General features: G+C 52.5%; 8 protein-coding genes across 8 annotated transcripts; 2 read left to right on the forward strand and 6 right to left on the reverse strand.

Moving 5' to 3' along the window:
• Window positions 1-345: 345 nt before the first annotated feature.
• On the reverse strand, window positions 346-1,935 carry J4E79_002852 (uncharacterized protein; the record flags this gene model as incomplete). Its single annotated transcript, XM_049351749.1, has 3 exons — window positions 346-1,122; window positions 1,213-1,760; window positions 1,809-1,935. 3 exons carry the CDS (start codon window positions 1,933-1,935, stop codon window positions 346-348), a joined length of 1,452 nt encoding a protein of 483 aa, XP_049213220.1.
• Window positions 1,936-2,075: 140 nt separating this feature from the next.
• J4E79_002853 (uncharacterized protein) lies at window positions 2,076-3,035 on the forward strand (the record flags this gene model as incomplete). The annotated part of the gene is made up of 6 exons (XM_049351750.1): window positions 2,076-2,235; window positions 2,293-2,333; window positions 2,456-2,521; window positions 2,579-2,621; window positions 2,681-2,818; window positions 2,881-3,035. The coding sequence occupies 6 exons, from the start codon at window positions 2,076-2,078 to the stop codon at window positions 3,033-3,035; spliced, it is 603 nt and encodes a 200-aa protein (XP_049213221.1).
• Window positions 3,036-3,728: 693 nt separating this feature from the next.
• On the reverse strand, window positions 3,729-4,167 carry J4E79_002854 (uncharacterized protein; the record flags this gene model as incomplete). The annotated part of the gene is made up of 2 exons (XM_049351751.1): window positions 3,729-3,971; window positions 4,024-4,167. 2 exons carry the CDS (start codon window positions 4,165-4,167, stop codon window positions 3,729-3,731), a joined length of 387 nt encoding a protein of 128 aa, XP_049213222.1.
• Window positions 4,168-6,524: 2,357 nt separating this feature from the next.
• On the reverse strand, window positions 6,525-10,190 carry TOF1 (Topoisomerase 1-associated factor 1; the record flags this gene model as incomplete). The annotated part of the gene is made up of 4 exons (XM_049351752.1): window positions 6,525-7,564; window positions 7,610-9,781; window positions 9,828-10,059; window positions 10,107-10,190. 4 exons carry the CDS (start codon window positions 10,188-10,190, stop codon window positions 6,525-6,527), a joined length of 3,528 nt encoding a protein of 1,175 aa, XP_049213223.1.
• A 258-nt stretch (window positions 10,191-10,448) lies between these two features.
• Window positions 10,449-11,459, forward strand: J4E79_002856 (uncharacterized protein; the record flags this gene model as incomplete). The annotated part of the gene is made up of 2 exons (XM_049351753.1): window positions 10,449-10,580; window positions 10,629-11,459. The coding sequence occupies 2 exons, from the start codon at window positions 10,449-10,451 to the stop codon at window positions 11,457-11,459; spliced, it is 963 nt and encodes a 320-aa protein (XP_049213224.1).
• A 127-nt stretch (window positions 11,460-11,586) lies between these two features.
• Window positions 11,587-12,405, reverse strand: J4E79_002857 (uncharacterized protein; the record flags this gene model as incomplete). The annotated part of the gene is made up of 1 exon (XM_049351754.1): window positions 11,587-12,405. The coding sequence occupies one exon, from the start codon at window positions 12,403-12,405 to the stop codon at window positions 11,587-11,589; it is 819 nt and encodes a 272-aa protein (XP_049213225.1).
• Window positions 12,406-13,078: 673 nt separating this feature from the next.
• On the reverse strand, window positions 13,079-13,855 carry J4E79_002858 (uncharacterized protein; the record flags this gene model as incomplete). Its single annotated transcript, XM_049351755.1, has 2 exons — window positions 13,079-13,710; window positions 13,828-13,855. The coding sequence occupies 2 exons, from the start codon at window positions 13,853-13,855 to the stop codon at window positions 13,079-13,081; spliced, it is 660 nt and encodes a 219-aa protein (XP_049213226.1).
• Window positions 13,856-14,033: 178 nt separating this feature from the next.
• J4E79_002859 (uncharacterized protein) lies at window positions 14,034-15,632 on the reverse strand (the record flags this gene model as incomplete). The annotated part of the gene is made up of 3 exons (XM_049351756.1): window positions 14,034-14,404; window positions 14,574-15,107; window positions 15,167-15,632. The coding sequence occupies 3 exons, from the start codon at window positions 15,630-15,632 to the stop codon at window positions 14,034-14,036; spliced, it is 1,371 nt and encodes a 456-aa protein (XP_049213227.1).
• Between the last annotated feature and the right edge of the window lie 87 nt (window positions 15,633-15,719).

Consider the following 15,719-nt stretch of genomic DNA (forward strand, 5'->3'; position numbering starts at 1 on the left):
GCCTTCACCGCTTGATTTGTCAAGTGAGGGATTTCCGACGAAGTGCTATATCCCTCACTTGACAAATCAAGCGGTGAAGGCACACCGTCTGCCTCTAATGGAACCGGACACCCAGTGAACACTCGGACAGAGCATTGGGACCAGAAGATCCAAGCATCTTTAATCCTAGACCCATCAGCCAGAACCGTATCGTCAAGCTTTATACAAACATTCCCCACTAAACGCCAATGCTTGTCCCCCAAAACGCCCATACCAATGCGATTAGCTCGAGTAGCTTTGCATATCCAAGCCCTCCATGTATACACCTCAGCCATCCGCAATGAAACTCGTGACCCGGGGTCAAATCTACCGTCCCCGAGCAATATCCCTAGTCTCCTTCTTCTTCTTCAGATACGCACTAATCTGCTCCACCTGACTGACAAAGAAACAGCGATTCGCGTCGTTCTGCCACACCAGCACACCCAGCGCACCCGCATACCCCAGCACATCCCTGTACTCTGATTCGGAGCCGAATTCGCGCATCAAGTACCCCGTCGTAGTCTCCACACGCTCGCCTTCGTATTCCCAAAGCCGGATCTGGTCCATGACCGTAGGCGGGATGTAGGGAATTGTCTTCTGCATCTGAGGATGCGCGTAGGTCGTCAGATAGGAGATGATTTGGCTCGACGTGATGCCTGATTGAACAGCTTTGTGGACGGATTCTTTGGTGAGTTTGCCGGAGACGAGGTTGGGGAAGCGATGTTGAAGTTTGGTGAAGAGGGATAAGATGGCGATTTGGATGAGGCTGTTTGTGTAGGCGTAGAGGCGATAGTTTGTTTCGATGATGATGAAGCCCTTGTTTGCGGATGCCGAGGGGCCGGCGTTGCCTTGGGAGGCTTGGGCGATGTCGTTGGAGGAGGCGGACATGGCGCTGCCGGAATCTGAGGTCAGGGTTGTGGCGAGGCGCGTGGGGTAGAAGGTTCGCGCGTTCTTGTCCGAGCGGTAGACAAGGCCCATGGAGGAGAGGTCCTCGAGCATCTGAGATTGGGTGGGGGAGAGCGTGGATGTGGAATAGTCTTGGCCTAGTTCTAGGGAACCAAGCATGAAGAGGAAGGATAATACTTCGGTTTCGGACATGCCGAGCTGGGGGTCGAGGTCAGATTCGGTGTTCGTTGGCGCCGGCTGAGCTCGAAGAGGACAGTCGTCGCAGGGTTCGTGGGGTTCAATACTTACTTCGTTGGTCATTTTCAGGTAGACAATGAGCAGACTCCAGACTTGGGCGTTCGTCTCTTGCAGCACAAAAGAGAAGCCGTCTTTGGTAATCCTTGGACTTCCATGTACGGTCCTCACAAGGTCACCGGTATGTAGCAGCTTCTTCGTTCCAGGACCGACTTCTGCTCTCTCGATACTGTCTCTGCTAAGTCCAGCCGCGCCGCTCACCAAGTAATAGAGTATACCCTCCCATTGCGATCGCGAGTATTCGTCGAGGAAGTCGATGCTTAACCGCTTTCCGCCGCTCTCTTCTCTGGTCGCCGGCACACCGAACGAGCGGTGGGTACCGGAGCCCTCGAGGGCGTTCCGCAGGCTGCCTTGAAAGTCTTTGCTGAGTGTCCACGAGAAGGTACCGTCGTCCTGTTTAGCAGGGGCAATGATGTGTAGGCGTTCGAGGGTAAAGAGAGCCTGTTCCTTCTCTTTCCTAGCGGAAGGCTTGAACCAGGCGTCCATGTCGGCTACGGGGAAGGATGAGGGTCTGTAGAGCATCGCAAAGACTATGGATTTGGCTGTGGCTCTGTTAGCGACAGGATTGCGGACGTAATAAATGCACTCACCAAGATGCGGAAGCATGCAGCGGAGCACCGCCAACACGGTGGAAGGCTGCTCATACAGCCGCCGGTGTGTCGCGACAGGCAGACCCTCGAGGTATTCCAGCGCCTGAGATGAAGATGAAGCCGACATCGTGGGGGATGTGGAGAGGAGGATGTCGGTCTACCGCCGTATTATCATGTTCGGAGAGAAAGGGTCCACGAGTTTGGGCGGTAGCGACGCGTGGGTCGCGCAAGTGGAAGTCGCAGGTCGCCAATCGCCAAAGAAAGTTGATGACGCGCCGAGCGAGCGGAAAGCTCACCCCACAAATTCCGCTCCACCCTGGTCTAGCTTCCGAGGTACGTGGGCAACTGCCGAGCGGAACATCGACATCACTCTTCGCACATCGCGGGGTGAGCATCAATCATGCCGGCGCTGAAGTTTGTGAGATCTGTGAGTTAACCAGCCATGCCATTGACCAACCTTATGGATTTTCTAACGTGTCGCTAGGTCTGGGAGTCGTTCCGAGCGAACTCGGGCCTGGAGCCAAGGTACCATCAGCACCTAAGCATGTAGACACGAAGCTGATAGAAGCGACACGAAAGACTACTAGACGGTGTAGGTTATGAGAGTTCATAGCTCTGGTACGTTATCATGCTAACACCAATTCTAGCTCCGAGTGACCTCGGCAGTCCCAGGCCGCGTCAAGTTCGAGCTAGACATCCAGAAAGAGCACACAGTTCGTGCTGTCCCACCTATCATCTCCTACGATGTTCTCGAAACTCACTTAACGTAGAACCGCCTCAACATCCTCCACGGCGGCACAATAGCTAGCATGGGTAAGCCGTTCCTCCCAAAACCCCCCACTCAAACACCAGTATCTCACAACCCCACCCAGTCGACCTCGGCGGCTCCCTCGCAGTAGCATCCCGTGGCCTCTTCGCGACAGGTGTATCCACCGACCTAAACGTAACCTACCTCTCCTCAGGCGGCAAGATTGGCGACTTGATCAAGGCTGAAGTAACGTGTGATAAGTGTGAGTCCATCATGTTGGCATCTCTTCCTCAAGATATGCAGTAGCTGATTACATAACTCCAGTCGGCAAAACACTCGCCTTCACGTCCATCAACTTCAGCAACAACAAGGGAGAAGTCTTCGCACGAGGAAGCCACACCAAATACGTTGCGTTGGCGTGGAAAGATCCCAACAACATCGTCGAGGAGCTTTCGCCTAAGCCTGAGAAGAAGGAGTAGAGGCACAAATACACCGGATATGATGGGTCACCGCGCATATCTTGTGGGAGGATACGATGCCTGATCATAGCACTATGTATACATTCGTCTGGTCCTGGACTTAGTCGACAGGCTTGGGCTTAGCGGTCCGGGGACGAAACGCTCTTGAAAATCACTTCGAATTGTTGGGAGACCTCATCGTTCGATCTTCCAACAATTCGAAGTAATTTCCAAGAGCGTTTCGATCTCGGATTGCTAAGCCCAAGCCTATCGGATAAGCCGTTACAGACCGCGGGCAAACAAGGGCTTACTGATTTGTGAATAATGTACGTGTGAAAGCTACAAAAAGCTTTAAACGTCGTGTCGATGCATCAATGTACATATGTCATGCTCACAGCAGTTAACGCCTCGGTCAATGACTATCGCCGGTTCTACTCAAGCCGTAATGTCGACTAAGAATTACATTACTACCTCTTTGTGGATATCTAACAATGCATGCTTCCCGTGCAGATCACAAAATTGATGTCTTGACGTTCTCATGCCATGCACAGTGTCTCAAACTCTCGCGCTTTCTTTTTGCCATCGTTGTGTCTCGTAACATCCTTTACTCTTTGCAGGTTTCACATGATCGTAACCTCATCGTCAACTTCCGTGTTCTCGTCCAGGTCGTAACGTGGCCGTCCACCTTCCACAACCTCCATCATCCTGGTAGAGTTATGAACCATCCGAGGACGTCTCCTGGTTCCGCTCAGTCGAGTCGTCGGATTTGTTCCAGCCCTTGCCCTTCATTAGGTTGATCAGGCTAGCCTTGCGTGGGGTCAGCTTCCTTACGGCCCGTCCAAAGGCTCCAGCTCCTGCAGAAGTCGTGTTGTCGTCGTGCTTACGGAATGACATCGGCGGAAGGTCTGCCGGATTGCCGAGCAGTTTATGCTCTCTCCTGTATTTGTACTCGAACTCCTGGGCGTAGTCAGTATAACGGATTCAGAGTCATGGCGCAGATGGAACGTACCCAAAGGCTATCTGCTGCTTGATCGGAAGCGCACAGGTCGCGCAGTTGTCCGAGTATGTAGCACGCCGCCAGCTTGTCTTGATTCAATTTGCATTCTCCCAAGAGGCCGGAGGTTTGATGGGCAGGGTCAAGTTCAGCTTTCATTGCATCGGTACGCCATTGATCGTATCGAGACTGGAATCTTCCAGCCCAGTAAAGCGGCGGCATATAGTCTTTAACCTGGAAGATCTCATTGTCAGCAACGTCGGGATTCTTTTGCCCATGTCTACTCCACAATCGGCTGGAAGGATAGGTCCAGACGTTTCCAGTGGTGTTTGATGCTCTGATCGGGAGTCTGGTTGGTACTGGGGGGAACGCCGCCAGACTGAAACTAGATTCGGTGAATTTCATTGATGACACAAGGCTTCGTCCAGGCTGACAAGGTGTATATGGCGGCGTGACACTCAGTCTTTCTTCGTCCGTCTCCTCGGGTATCGACTCGCACGAGCTCGCGTCTGATCTGACCCTGACATGTTGAGACGGGACAGTGCTCTTCGGATTCATGCATGCTGACTGGACCAAGCTCGACAAAGACGCTGTCCTGTACTGCTCCGGGATGCGAGGCACTGGTGGAGCGACTTCCAGGTGGCTTCCAAAATTATGGAAGGTTTGGGAACGTGGAAGTCTGCTCACCTCATGTGTAGTCATCGCCAAAGCATGGGATGACCGCCAGACGCCGCCCAAACCATTTGGTGTTCCTAGCGTTTTCCTTTGCTTTTCTCTGTCCGTGGGCAACCGGGGAAGGGCTGGCCTGGCATTGTCGCTCGCATCTGGAGTAGGTGTTGGAAGCTCGGTGTTCCGAGACTGTACAACTGCAGATTGCGATACCGAGGGTAGTGCTGCTGGTGTATCTCTTTGTTCCTCCGACTGTATCCGCTTTACTGTCACTGGCGTCTGCTGTGCAAGCTGTGAGCTCATCCTCTTTCTTACTGTGGGTGGAGTCGCGAAGCTAGGCTCCCTGCTCTGTGAATATTGTAGTCCCGGACCAAACGACCTTCTACTGTTCAGAGTACCGGGCACTGCAAGTGATTCCCTCTTCAGCGTCCTCTCTTGTATCTGCGACCGCCTGTGTGATATACGTCTGTCCGTCGGTATATTCTCTTGCAGAGGCGGCCTTTGAGCTACTGGTGATACCACAGACATCTTAGGTCCTGGCCGCCTGGAAGCCATATATCGCGCCGACTGTGGCCCGTTGGCTGTTTTGACGAGATTTGGTGTCGTACGTGAGCGCAACTGATAGGAATGCTTCACCGGAGAGCCATTGTTTGCGGCCGCCAACGCGTGGGCAGTCGCGATGTGTTTGATCTGTTGAGAAGCGCGGTACGAGACGTGTTGTTGAACGTGTTGACGTGGACTAGAGCGACGACGCTCTAAGGATGGCGGACTGGGAGTAGGAATCTTCGAAGGTACCGAATCTGGCTCTGATTGAGGCATTACCGCGAGGGAATGGGACTTGACTGCGCCTTCTACGTCTGCGGCGAACGACTGAGGCTCTACCCTAACCGGGAGCGGGATGAAGCTCAGCGTACGCGATCGAGGCAGTGGCTGCGGTGTGGTATCGGTATCTGCGCTTTTGGGTAAAGTCTTGCTGAACGGGACTGTTGCGGACTCTTCGGTCGCATCGTTGGAGTGGTTGGATGGCGCAGAAACACGCATTGGCGAAAGCGCAGCTTCGGATACAATATTTTTTGTAGTAATGTCGGTTGCAGATGGTTGAGTAACAGCCAATGACGGCACATTCACTTGATGACGTCCCGGGGTCGTCCTTCGCTGCGAGAGGGGATTTGATATGAAAGCGAAGCCATAGCTGAGCTTTCTCCGGAATTTGCTGCTGCTGTTTTCTTGAGGCTCGCCACCCACCGGGAGGTGAGTTGTCGATTTCTCTCTCCAGCCCACCATCGCCGCTGCTCCGTCTCCACTTGGCTGAGGCGTCTCCCACCGCGCGCGAATCTGCTCGAATCTGTGTCGATCTGAATATGTTAGCATGGCTGGAGCGTGGTGTGCAGCGTTTGTGGGGAAGAAAGGCTTACCCGCGGAATGTTGTTGTGGTGGATGATGTTGTCCGTGAGGAGGTAAACAAGGAAGGCACGAAGCAGCCACCTTGGATTAAGAACAACGTCATGGAACGAAAAGATGCAGTCGTGACCAAACGACAGGAAGGAGCAACTGCAAACGCCCCCGAACTGCAATCGTGTGGGCTCTTGGCGTAGAGCCGCCCGTATGCTTGACACTTTCCACGCGTCTCTAGTCAACAGACATCTGCATCGGAGTTTGCATCCTCTGTTCGACCAACCTGAATTTGTCCTGCACCTGACTGATACCACGACATGGAAAAATAAGGGGGATATTGAGACAACAAGACAATGGGTATTCAAACATTGAAAAGCACAAACCTAAGACACCATGCTATGCTATGCAACCATTCCCTTAAACAACACCGAAGATGTTATTACCCGTCTCCTTTACTCCGAGTCACTGTCAATGACAAAGCCAGCCCTCATATTGCGCGCCGCCGCTGGTCTACGTGCTACCGGTGCATCATCTTCATCGTCGTCCGTATCTGCGTCTGGCATCGTAGCATCCGTGCTCTTCGTCGCAGCATCACTCACTGGCTTCCGGGGCGTATCCGCATCACTAAGTGCTGCTGTTGCCCCAGCGTTCTGCGATGAAAGCGGCGTGTCTGTAGTTTCGTCCTCATCCTCATCTTCCTCCTCATTGCCATCAACCACGGAAGGAGCTTGGCTGCTCTCTGCACCTTCCATATCGTCGTCACTATCGGCGAATGGCGCTTTCCGTTTCGGTGGACTCTTTCTCCTCTTGCTCTTCTTGGCCGGTGCATCAGCTTTTCGCTTCTTGGATGCTACTGGCTCCACGGTTCCAAGTACAAGCGACTTCTTGAACACTTTCATGTTTTCCTCGCGGATTGCCTGTTCTCGCGCGAAGAAGGCGGCATCCTTCTCGGCGTCCCAGTCCTCGTCGTCTGAGTCGTGCACGTACATGGTACTCAATGCTTTGGCCTGCTTCTCGATTTCCTTCTTGCGACGTGCCTCGGCTCTGCGGTCCTTTTCTTCGTCGTCAAGCTCCACGGCACTATTCCTTCGGCGTCGTCGCTTCAGCGTCTTGCGAGGGGCGTCTGCATCTCTCTCAGTGGGACCACCCTTAGCGTACTCTCCGTGGTCCTCTTCCTCGTCGCGGTCTATGCCGTCAGAGTCATCGTCAAACTCGGCCCGACGAGTGGAGCGTCGAGCTGCTGCAGCCTTGCTACGAAGCAAGTCTTCTGGCGCTTTGCCGTCCTCATATGTTGGGGGATCGAACTCATACTTGCGAATGAGATCTATGGCTTCTTGCAATTGCGTTGAAGTAAGTGATGCAGGTATGATCCATGAAGCGTCCGGATCGTGGTGTTCTCCTAATCTCTCGAAGCCGACCAGGTTCATGAGCAGTCGTAGTTTGTTGTCTTTGAACATAGCGACGCGACGTTCTTCGGTATCGTGCTTGATGACTAGACTCGGTTAGCAGACTTCCTCACAACGAGAGGGATACTTACAGATTGATGGCGGCTTAGAGGTTTCAGTGTCTGGGTTCTCAGGTGCCTCGCCTTCTGGACGCTCCTCTACGTCGGCCACCAACGCCTTTTGTGCTTCAGCGGCCTCTTCCCACGCCTTGCGCTCTTCAGCTGCCGATGTAAGCACATCGCGTACCCAGCGGAGAGCATCCGACTTTGACTGATTAACAAGAACACCAACAGCGACACCAATCTGATCAGGTAGCTCCATTCCAGGTTTGACCTCAAGCTCTGCCGGAGCTCGTGGCGCTCGAGTGTGTATCTCTCGATCAAATCCGTGCTCGAGGAAGAAGATGGTTGCAGGGATCTTGTCAAACAGCATCTCGACTACCAGTTCTGGCCTCTCTTGTACTCTCTTTACAACCTGCCTGAAGAAGTGTTTGACAAAATCATCCCACTCTCTGTAAGCGGGCGACTCTGGATCAAGACCACCTGGACCTTTCATCATCTTGTTGAAAAGCGCCAAGATGTCCACCCTGCACAGCAAGACACCAAGCTCCATCTTGAAAGCGACACGGTGAAAGAAGCGATGCGCACGCTTCAGCTGTTCGGTATCGAGGTCGCTGAAGTACTTGGCAAAGGCAACGAACGTGTTGACGCTACTTTGGTTCACAAACTTTGCCGAGAACTTCATGAAATCGAACTTGCGTTCAGAAACCGTCTTTTGGGCTTGTTGGAGGTCTTCAGTTTCAGAAACGTTGCCCTCTTCCTCTCCGTCTTCGCCCTGCGTTTCAGCTTTCTTCTTCTTGATCTTTCGGGCTCGCCGTTTCGATCGAATTTGCATATCAACGTTCTGCTTCGCATACCGCTCGAGCATCCGCAAGAACACGTGAGACAGCTCTGTGACTGCGTCAAGATAGCCAAACCCTTGATCTTTGTATGACCTCAGGATCATGACTATCCTGTCATGTGTTGATTCTTCGTAGAAGATACGGTTTTGAATGTTCTCGGCAATCTCTTGGTCTTCCTCAAGGCCTGACTCGGACATCTCATGCACAGTGAGCAAGATTTGCGTGAAGCATTTCAGCCCAGCGTTAAGGTCTCGCCATGCCTTTTCATCTTGACTCTTCTGCATGAAGCGGTTGAGTAGAATGAAAGTCTCCTGATTCATGACTTCGGCTACCAGTCCGTAGCTCTCATCTTCAGCGGATAGAACTTCAGGACTCTTCGGGTCTGCGGCCCTCTCCTTCATCGTCCGCCGCCGTGCGCACTCTGCTCGTAGGAACCACGATACGAGGTAGAAGAACTGCCTGGAGTGTCGTGTTTCCACACGCTCCGTTTCGCGCTCGATAGCTTTCCGCAGATGCAGAAATAGAGGGTTAAAGGACGAGTCCAGGAACTCCTCGACGAATGCTTTGATATGTTTCCGCGCAGAAGAGGTCAGTGGTACTGGGAGATCGAACTCCTCTCTCTCTTCATCACCGGCTTGCTTCTTTCCGGGACGGCGGGGTTTATTCCACTTCTTTGTATCGTCCATCTTCTGCATGCTAGCCTGCGCTTTTCCTAGCACATCTTGCCCAGATATAGTTGTAACTTTCTCGTCGTCCCTCTTCATCCAGATCATCGTTCCGAATCGGTTATGCCGGGTTGGTGCATTGCGAGCGTACCCTGCAAGCATAGCCTTTTCTTTCTGAATCAAGCCCTTAAGCTCATCCGTGTTCTTAGTGTTGAGCTTCTTGTCTTCCATGAACAGCTTCTCAGCATCGATGCCCTTGAGCAGGAAGAACAGGATTTCGAGGATTACGACGTCTTGGGTAACAAAGTCCTCCCCGATGCTTGACGCTATACTCAGAAGAACTTGGAATATATCCTGCTCGTGGAAAGTATCAATCGTTGCAGATCGGGAGACTTCAGCTTCGTCGGTATCCATGTGTGCATTGTTCGGGGGCGCGAGCATGGCGATGTTGCGTATGAAGTATAGTGCGATTCGGATAATGCCCTCGTCTCGTGGTGTGCGTTCTCGGAGGGGTACGGCCATAGAAGGGAGCGCGATCTTGACAGCAGTCTGCAGGGTTCGGTCTCGGTCGAATTGCAGAATAGCACGTTTGTAGCCGATTTGGGCGAGCCCGATATAAGGCCCATGTCGGTGGTGGTTTACGGTCGCTTCAGTGGGGTCGATCTCGTTGGGCCAAGTCAAAGGCACGAGAAGTTCCACTGCGGTCGTCAGTACAGTCTCTATATTCGGAGTACATTTTCTCACATGTCGCAACCGCAATCTTGTGCTTCCAGGCGCTGTCCATGACAGTTGGTGATATCTTGGCCAGTATCTCCAGCAAGTCGCCCTTTACGAGGTTTGCTTCGGCCATACATCGTGCTACATCGCGTCGATTGTACTGCCCGTCGGCGAACTTCAGCCATTTCCGTAGGTCCTTGAGACAGAGCAGGGCGTCGTGTCCGAGTGCATACGTGCCGTCATCGCCAATACCACCGAGCTGATTGTATGTCAGTAGCCATTGTGTCAGTGAAAGGGGATACGTACAGCAGATATCAGACTAGAGACGTGAGCGCGAACTTCCGGATTAACGGTGTCCTGCGCCCAATCGTCCAGCGTTGTCTGAGCCATTGTCGTGGTTGATGCTCAGATTGCCCGCCGGTGTCGCGATGGCCCAAAAGACGCGTCGACGCGTAAAGTGCCACAAGCGGGACAAACCGCGCAAATCCGCCAAGACAAGACTGATCCTCGCGCCTTCCCGCCGCCAGTCAACGTCATGCCTCGGCTAGCCCGCCGCGGTTCTCATCGGCCTGGGGAAATGTCGTTCTTCATCACATGTTGATCGCGCATCTTTCACAATTCGTGCAATCCTTCGATTAGATACACACGATGTTCTCCGTGGCCTCAAAACAAGCCGCCCGATGCGCTGTGCGGCAGCAATGCCGTGCCTTCAGCTCAACTCCCTCTGTCGGTGCTGCCGCTGAGGTCAAGAAGCTGGGTGTTATTGGAGCAGGCCAGATGGTATGCATCAATGCACCAACCCTACAGCTGTCAACCTAACATGTCCAGGGCCTCGGAATAGCTCTTGTAGCAGCACAGAGGGCCTCAGTACCGGTCCGGTTGATTGACAACTCCCAAGCATCAATCGACAAAGGCCTGAAGTTCGCGGACAAGCTCCTCGAAAAGGATGTTGGAAAGGGCAGAATCTCGAAAGATGACGCCGCCGCGGCAAGAGAGCGATTGACTTCCAGCACATCAATGGACGATCTGTCAGACGTCGACTTCGTTATCGAGGCCGTACCAGAGATCCCAGACCTAAAGCACAAGATCTTTTCGCAACTCGCGCAAATCTGCCCATCGCACGCCATCCTAGCCACCAACACCTCGTCCATATCGATTACCAAGATCGCGGCGAGCACTACCACCGACCCAACAGATCTCTCGGCTTCATCGCGCGTCATCAGCACACACTTCATGAACCCAGTGCCCATCCAGAAGGGCGTCGAGATCATCACCGGCCTCCAGACCTCACAAGCTACCGTCGAAACTGCAATCGCGTTTTGTGAGAAGATGGGAAAGATTCCCTCCAAGTCCGCCGATAGCCCCGGTTTTCTCGCCAACCGCATTCTTATGCCGTACATTAACGAGGCTGTCATTTGCTTAGAAACAGGTGTGGGCGCCAAGGAGGACATTGACAGCATCATGAAGAACGGAACGAATGTACCAATGGGCCCACTGCAACTAGCGGATTTCATCGGAATCGACACTTGTCTGGCGATCATGCAGGTCTTGTACCACGACACGGGCGATTCCAAGTACAGGCCCGCAGTGCTGCTCAAGAAGATGGTCGATGCAGGATGGCTGGGAAAGAAGAGTGGAAAGGGATTTTACGATTACTAGAAGAAAGAATATGAGAATGTAAACACTATCGTGGACCACCGTATACCCGTGTTCCGCAGTCATGCCCTGCAACCCGTCGCGCCTATGACATAGCCTGAAGGTGCTCTCCATCAAATCTCATGAGCCCTCACACCCCCAAGCCTACTAACCATCGAACATCATCCTCCGAGAAGTCACCCATATAGTCACCCATATTCGGGATCTCTGTCTTCATCACAGGCCCACCGTTAATCTCCATCTCATCCTCATCATGCGTACCCATCAGCGGCACCGCCGCTCTCGCCAAACACATAAGCTCACGCTCCCTCTCCTCCTCTTCCTCCCTCCTAGTAAAAACAGCCCAAGTCCCCTTCCCCCACAACTTCTCCTTCAACCAAGCCATCTTCCCCCTCTTCACATCATCCTCCTCCATCTCCGCCTTCAACCCAGTCCCAAACTCCAGCTCGCCCCTCTCCCCTCTCTCTTCATCTTCCATCTCCACGCCACTGAGTCCCAAATCACCCATGTCTTCACACTTGTGGATCAGCGGCGTAACACCCAGTTTCACCAACTCCAGAAAGTGAGAGTTGCGCATGTTATTTCTGGCTTTCTGGGCGGTGGGGAAATAGTAGGTTTTATTGACGGGTGTGCGTAGTTGTGCTCGCGTTCTGAAATGTTGGAAGAAGGGCTTCTTCTTCTGTGTGGCGCTGGTGTTTGGCGCCTTCTGTGGGAGTGATTGGGATGTTGGGAGGTATTGGGTTTTGGCATGGTTTTGCGTGGGTGGGTGAATGGTGAGGCGGCATCCACGCTTGGGCTTCTTTGGCGATGGTGTTTTGGGGGGATGGATGATTAGCCGGCATTTATGTTTGGGCTTCTTGGCTGATGGTGTGGTGGGTGGTGATGCTTCATCGCCCATTTGAGGAGGCGAGTTTGCGACCATGCGGTCGGGCGAGAGGAAATGGTTCATGATGCTTGGTTTACCGGTTTTTTGTTGGTGTTGGATGGTTTAGTTGGGATTCAACTTTCTTTGCGGAATTTTGATGTAGAGGTTTGGTGTGATGGTATGGTCTTTGGAAGTGGACATGGACATAATTTATCTATACCGCTAGCTCGGTATAAAATATGTGAGCGCGCATGGAAACCAAGGTGCGCACATGGTAAGCGGAACTAGTCATAGCAGTACCATAGTTGCATTGCTGAGATTTTACATTTCTTGCCATATACATCCTACATCACTGGCCGAGGACCTCGAAGTGGACACTCACGTACAACAATATCAGGTACCGTAGTTGCGTCGCGTGGATACTACATGTATCTGCCATATACAATTTATATCACTGGTCACAAATGTCAAAGTGGACCCTTATGTGTAATGAAGTACCATAGTTGCCTTGACTAGTCTACATTTTTCTACCCCAGCACCGCCAATCAGCCAAATGCTTAAAACAATCGCAATATTTCCCAGCCGCGACGGTCGCAGTCACTGAGCCCAAGCGCCGTACTCCTCAAAACAAATGCCGCAATCCTCAACCCAATGTCGTAATATGCTCGCCTCGGAGCCCATCACCGCACCCCTGACTCATCACACTCCATCCTGCCCAGTGGACTCCGCAAACCGATCCGTCTTCGCCTCCCTCCAATCAGGCAAAGTCTTTATCTTTGCCTTGACGTCCCTTCTGGATGATCTCGACTTTCAGATCCGAATCAGCCATGGACTTGCGCTTGAGACTTTTGCGGTCACGAGGTTTTCCATTTGACGAGAAAGCTTCCCTCGCTAATTCTTTGGCGTACGCACTTTCTGTGATCTTCCTGTTTGGCTCCAAAAGTGCCTCAATTCTGACTTGTTCGCGGTGCTCGGCTTGTATTTGACTGAGTGACTTTGGCAGCTTTTGTGCCGGTTGAAGTGGGAGCGTCGCGAGTAAAGCGTCGACACGGGCGGACCTGCTGATTGGCGGTCTGATGATGTTGTCTGACGGTGCTGCAGTTCCGTCGGTGTAATGCCTCATAAGCTTATTGTTGTAGGCAGCGTTGATCTCTTTTAGCTGAGGCGGCGGCCTTTGAAGATTGGGTACCCAGCGTTTTGCAGCGGCTTTTCGGAACTTGAGCCTGCGCTCTTCCTCTTTGGAGATGTCTCGCTGAGGGATTTCGAGCTTCAGACCCATTGTAGACTTGTCTGGTGATGATGGTGTAGGAAGAGACTGAACACCCTGCAGTCTACGTTGACGTTGTGTGACCTGCTTTGCACGCTGTTGACTTGATGTAGTCTGCAGACCTGTTCAGTTTCAAAACTCTCTTTGTGTAAGATGGGTGTCTCGATTGGTGAGGCGCTGCGGGAGAGGTAAGCGAGTGTTGTAAGGGACCTCGAGTGTAGACACTGTGAGTAGGATACTAGGAGTCTTGAACCAATATTTTAGCATTGTGAGGTATTTATAAGATATGAGCGTGGGGCGACTAACGTTTTCAGGTATCGAGGTGAAGTTTGTAAGCATATCTACATCTTGACCACTCGTGACCTACGTCCTTGTCATGCCGCAGGCTCCCACATAGCAATTGAAGGACATGCTTCCAGTGTGCCTATAGATATCTCCTTCACCGTTACTCCTCCTCACTCTCATCCTCGTCTCTCACCTTGTCGCAGCCACAAGGCCACAAGTGCGCGACGGCATAGCCAGGGTACTTCTTCGTGAACTCATCGTACCAAATTTGCCATGCATCCCATGTATCCTTGGTCTCAAGATCAATTGCTATCCCCTGATTCGGCTTTGGATAGTGTGGGAACTGCTCGTACATCGTGCTGCGGAAGTTCTTGAACTCTGACCACTTGAGATAGTCGTCCGGTTCAAATTGATGACCCAGGCCCGTGCGCCGGTCGTTATCGGCCTGAAAGTCACCTTTGCGTCCGTGGTTTCCTTCTTTCAGATATGGGACGGGAGGAGATTGGTGGTGCTTGGTAGCGCGATGTGGTACTAGGCAGCGTGTTAGCGAGGTGTGTTGTATGGAGCAAGCGGAGTGAACAGCCGAGATAATCTATGTTTGGACCGCCCCAGGGGGTATTCAGATGACCGTAAGGAAGTGTGCAGCGAATGGAACAAACCGCATTGCACCAGGAGTATCCAAAGAAAAGCTGTTACTTACTTGTGGTCTCATGGAAGTACGTCTCGCCCTTGCGATAACCTTGGCCAGATGTCGCTGTGAGCACGCGATCCTCATTATGTCCGCGAATGATTATCGAAGAGCGGTCGGGATCCAAAGGATTCATGCCAGTGGCCTGCATGAAAGCATCTTGGCGGGTCCCTTTGGCGTTATATACCGATGTTTGCCTTTCCGTTTGCGAAAGCGTTGGTATGTTGTAGTCGACTAGGGTGCCTGTGAACTCATCCTCAGCCGAATGTCCAGTATTTGCAGCAGCCGTGTTTGTTAGTGCGTCACGCTTCTGAAGCTTCGCGTGTGGCCGGCCGTCCGGTGGCTCATCAGGTGCGCTCCTCTTCCGGTGACTAGATTGACGGGAGGTACTACTGTCTTTGATCGTAATTGGCGAGTCATGTTTTCTGTTGACGGGTGTAGAGGGTGTATTGGCCTGTATTGGTGTTCTCACACTGGAAGATGTCGGGGTGGTGGGGGCTGGGAAGGAAATGGCGTCATCAGCATCATCGGCTTCTTCTTTGTCATCTGCGACTTAGACTGTCAGTATACATGCGCGCATTCAATACGATGGGAAAGAAACCTACTAGACAATGTCGACTTCGGATTGCGTCCAAGAGCAAGTGTCTCCTTCTCTTCGATCCAGTTCGCGAGCCTTGATTTCGCTAGTCCCTCGTCCTTCAGCTCTTGCCTCTTCTCCGCGCCTGCATACTGCTCTACAATGTCAAGTAAGTCGTCCACGCTGTACTTAAGCAGACCCTTGGATAAGCGAGCATACGGCCTCTTTTTGTTGCCTAAGCCGTCTTTATTGTACAACGGGATTTTCAAGCCGTTCGCCTCGTAGAACCTAGCCCCAGAAGCCCGCGTCGGGGTGGAAGGTGTAGCTGGGGTCGCACTTTTTGCCCTTGCCCTCGCAGTACTCTTCTGCTTTGGAGGACTGCTCGCGTGGGATTCAGGAGCTTTTTTCTTACCCTTTCCTTTGCCTTTCCTCGGCGTAGCCAAAGTCATGGCGCGCGCGACTTCATTGTCGTCGATAATGTTCGTTCGGTCCATGGTGTCGCTGAGTTAGACGGTGGCTGCAATCGCTATAGACATGCGAGAGTTTCGAGGAGGTAGAACGAGAAATTGAGCAGTGTGAGA

Source organism: Alternaria viburni (assembly GCF_023758015.1).
Source record: "Alternaria viburni strain BMP 2772 chromosome Unknown scaffold_5, whole genome shotgun sequence".
Taxonomy (NCBI): domain Eukaryota; kingdom Fungi; phylum Ascomycota; class Dothideomycetes; order Pleosporales; family Pleosporaceae; genus Alternaria; species Alternaria viburni.